Source organism: Borostomias antarcticus (genome assembly GCF_949987555.1).
Source record: "Borostomias antarcticus genome assembly, chromosome: 21".
NCBI classification, from domain to species: domain Eukaryota; kingdom Metazoa; phylum Chordata; class Actinopteri; order Stomiiformes; family Stomiidae; genus Borostomias; species Borostomias antarcticus.
In genome coordinates, this window is record NC_140254.1 from 19369163 (window position 1) to 19369973 (window position 811).

The 811-nt window shown below is 61.9% G+C and overlaps 1 protein-coding gene across 1 annotated transcript in view; it reads right to left on the reverse strand.

The window, feature by feature from the left end:
• The window catches only part of poc1bl (POC1 centriolar protein homolog B (Chlamydomonas), like), a gene marked incomplete at both ends in the record, with an annotated part of 17854 nt that continues 17043 nt past the window's right edge, over positions 1-811 (reverse strand). Inside the window, 3 exon segments of the mRNA XM_084455414.1 lie at positions 1-132; positions 676-726; positions 729-809. Of these exon segments, the coding sequence (XP_084311540.1) occupies positions 1-132; positions 676-726; positions 729-809 (264 nt within the window).

The following is an 811-nucleotide window of genomic DNA, read 5'->3' on the forward strand; positions in this document are numbered from 1 at the left end:
CTACCACTCGAACCCCCAGCGCTGCTGCTTGTCCCCGGGGACGCAGCGGCTCATCTGGACGTCGGCGCGGCCCTCCGTCGTGCGGTAGGAGGTGACGCAGGTGTCGGAGTGGGGGTGGTAGATGCTCCCGTCCTGAGAGGAGGGGGAAAACACGGGAGGCGTCAGCGTTTTGACCCGGGTGGCGGCGGCGGCGGCGAGAGGCGCCGTGAGGCGGGAGTTAACACGAGGAGGAATGTCTGTCTGTCTGTCTCCTCCCTTCTGTCTGCCTGCCTGTCTGTCTCCTCATGTCTGTCTGCCTGCCTAGGCCTGTGTCTGTCTCTGTCTGTCTGTCTGTCTGTCTGTCTGTCTGTCTGTCTGTCTGTCTGTCTGTCTGTCTGCCTGCCTAGGCCTGTGTCTGTCGGTCTGCTTGTCTGTCTGTCTAGGCCTGTGTCTTCCTGCCTGCCTACGTGCTTGTCTGTCTGCCTGTCTGCCTGCCTGCCCGTCTGTCTGTCTCGGTGTCCATGCCTGTCTGTCTGTCTCGGTGTCCATGCCTGTCTGTCTGTCTGTCTCGGTGTCCATGCCTGTCTGTCTGTCTGTCTCGGTGTCCATGCCCGTCTGTCTGTCTAGGTGTCCATGCCTGTCTGTCTGTCTAGGTGTCCATGCCTGTCTGTCTGTCTCGGTGTCCATGCCACTCACGTCTCTGAAGTCCCAGATGATGGAGGGGGGACGGGGGAGCCGGTCGGGGGGGGGCAGTGTTTCACCCCCACGTAGGTCTGGCCCTCGGGGACCTCAGCACACAGCTCCGTCACCGAGTTGAACCGGATCTCCTTCT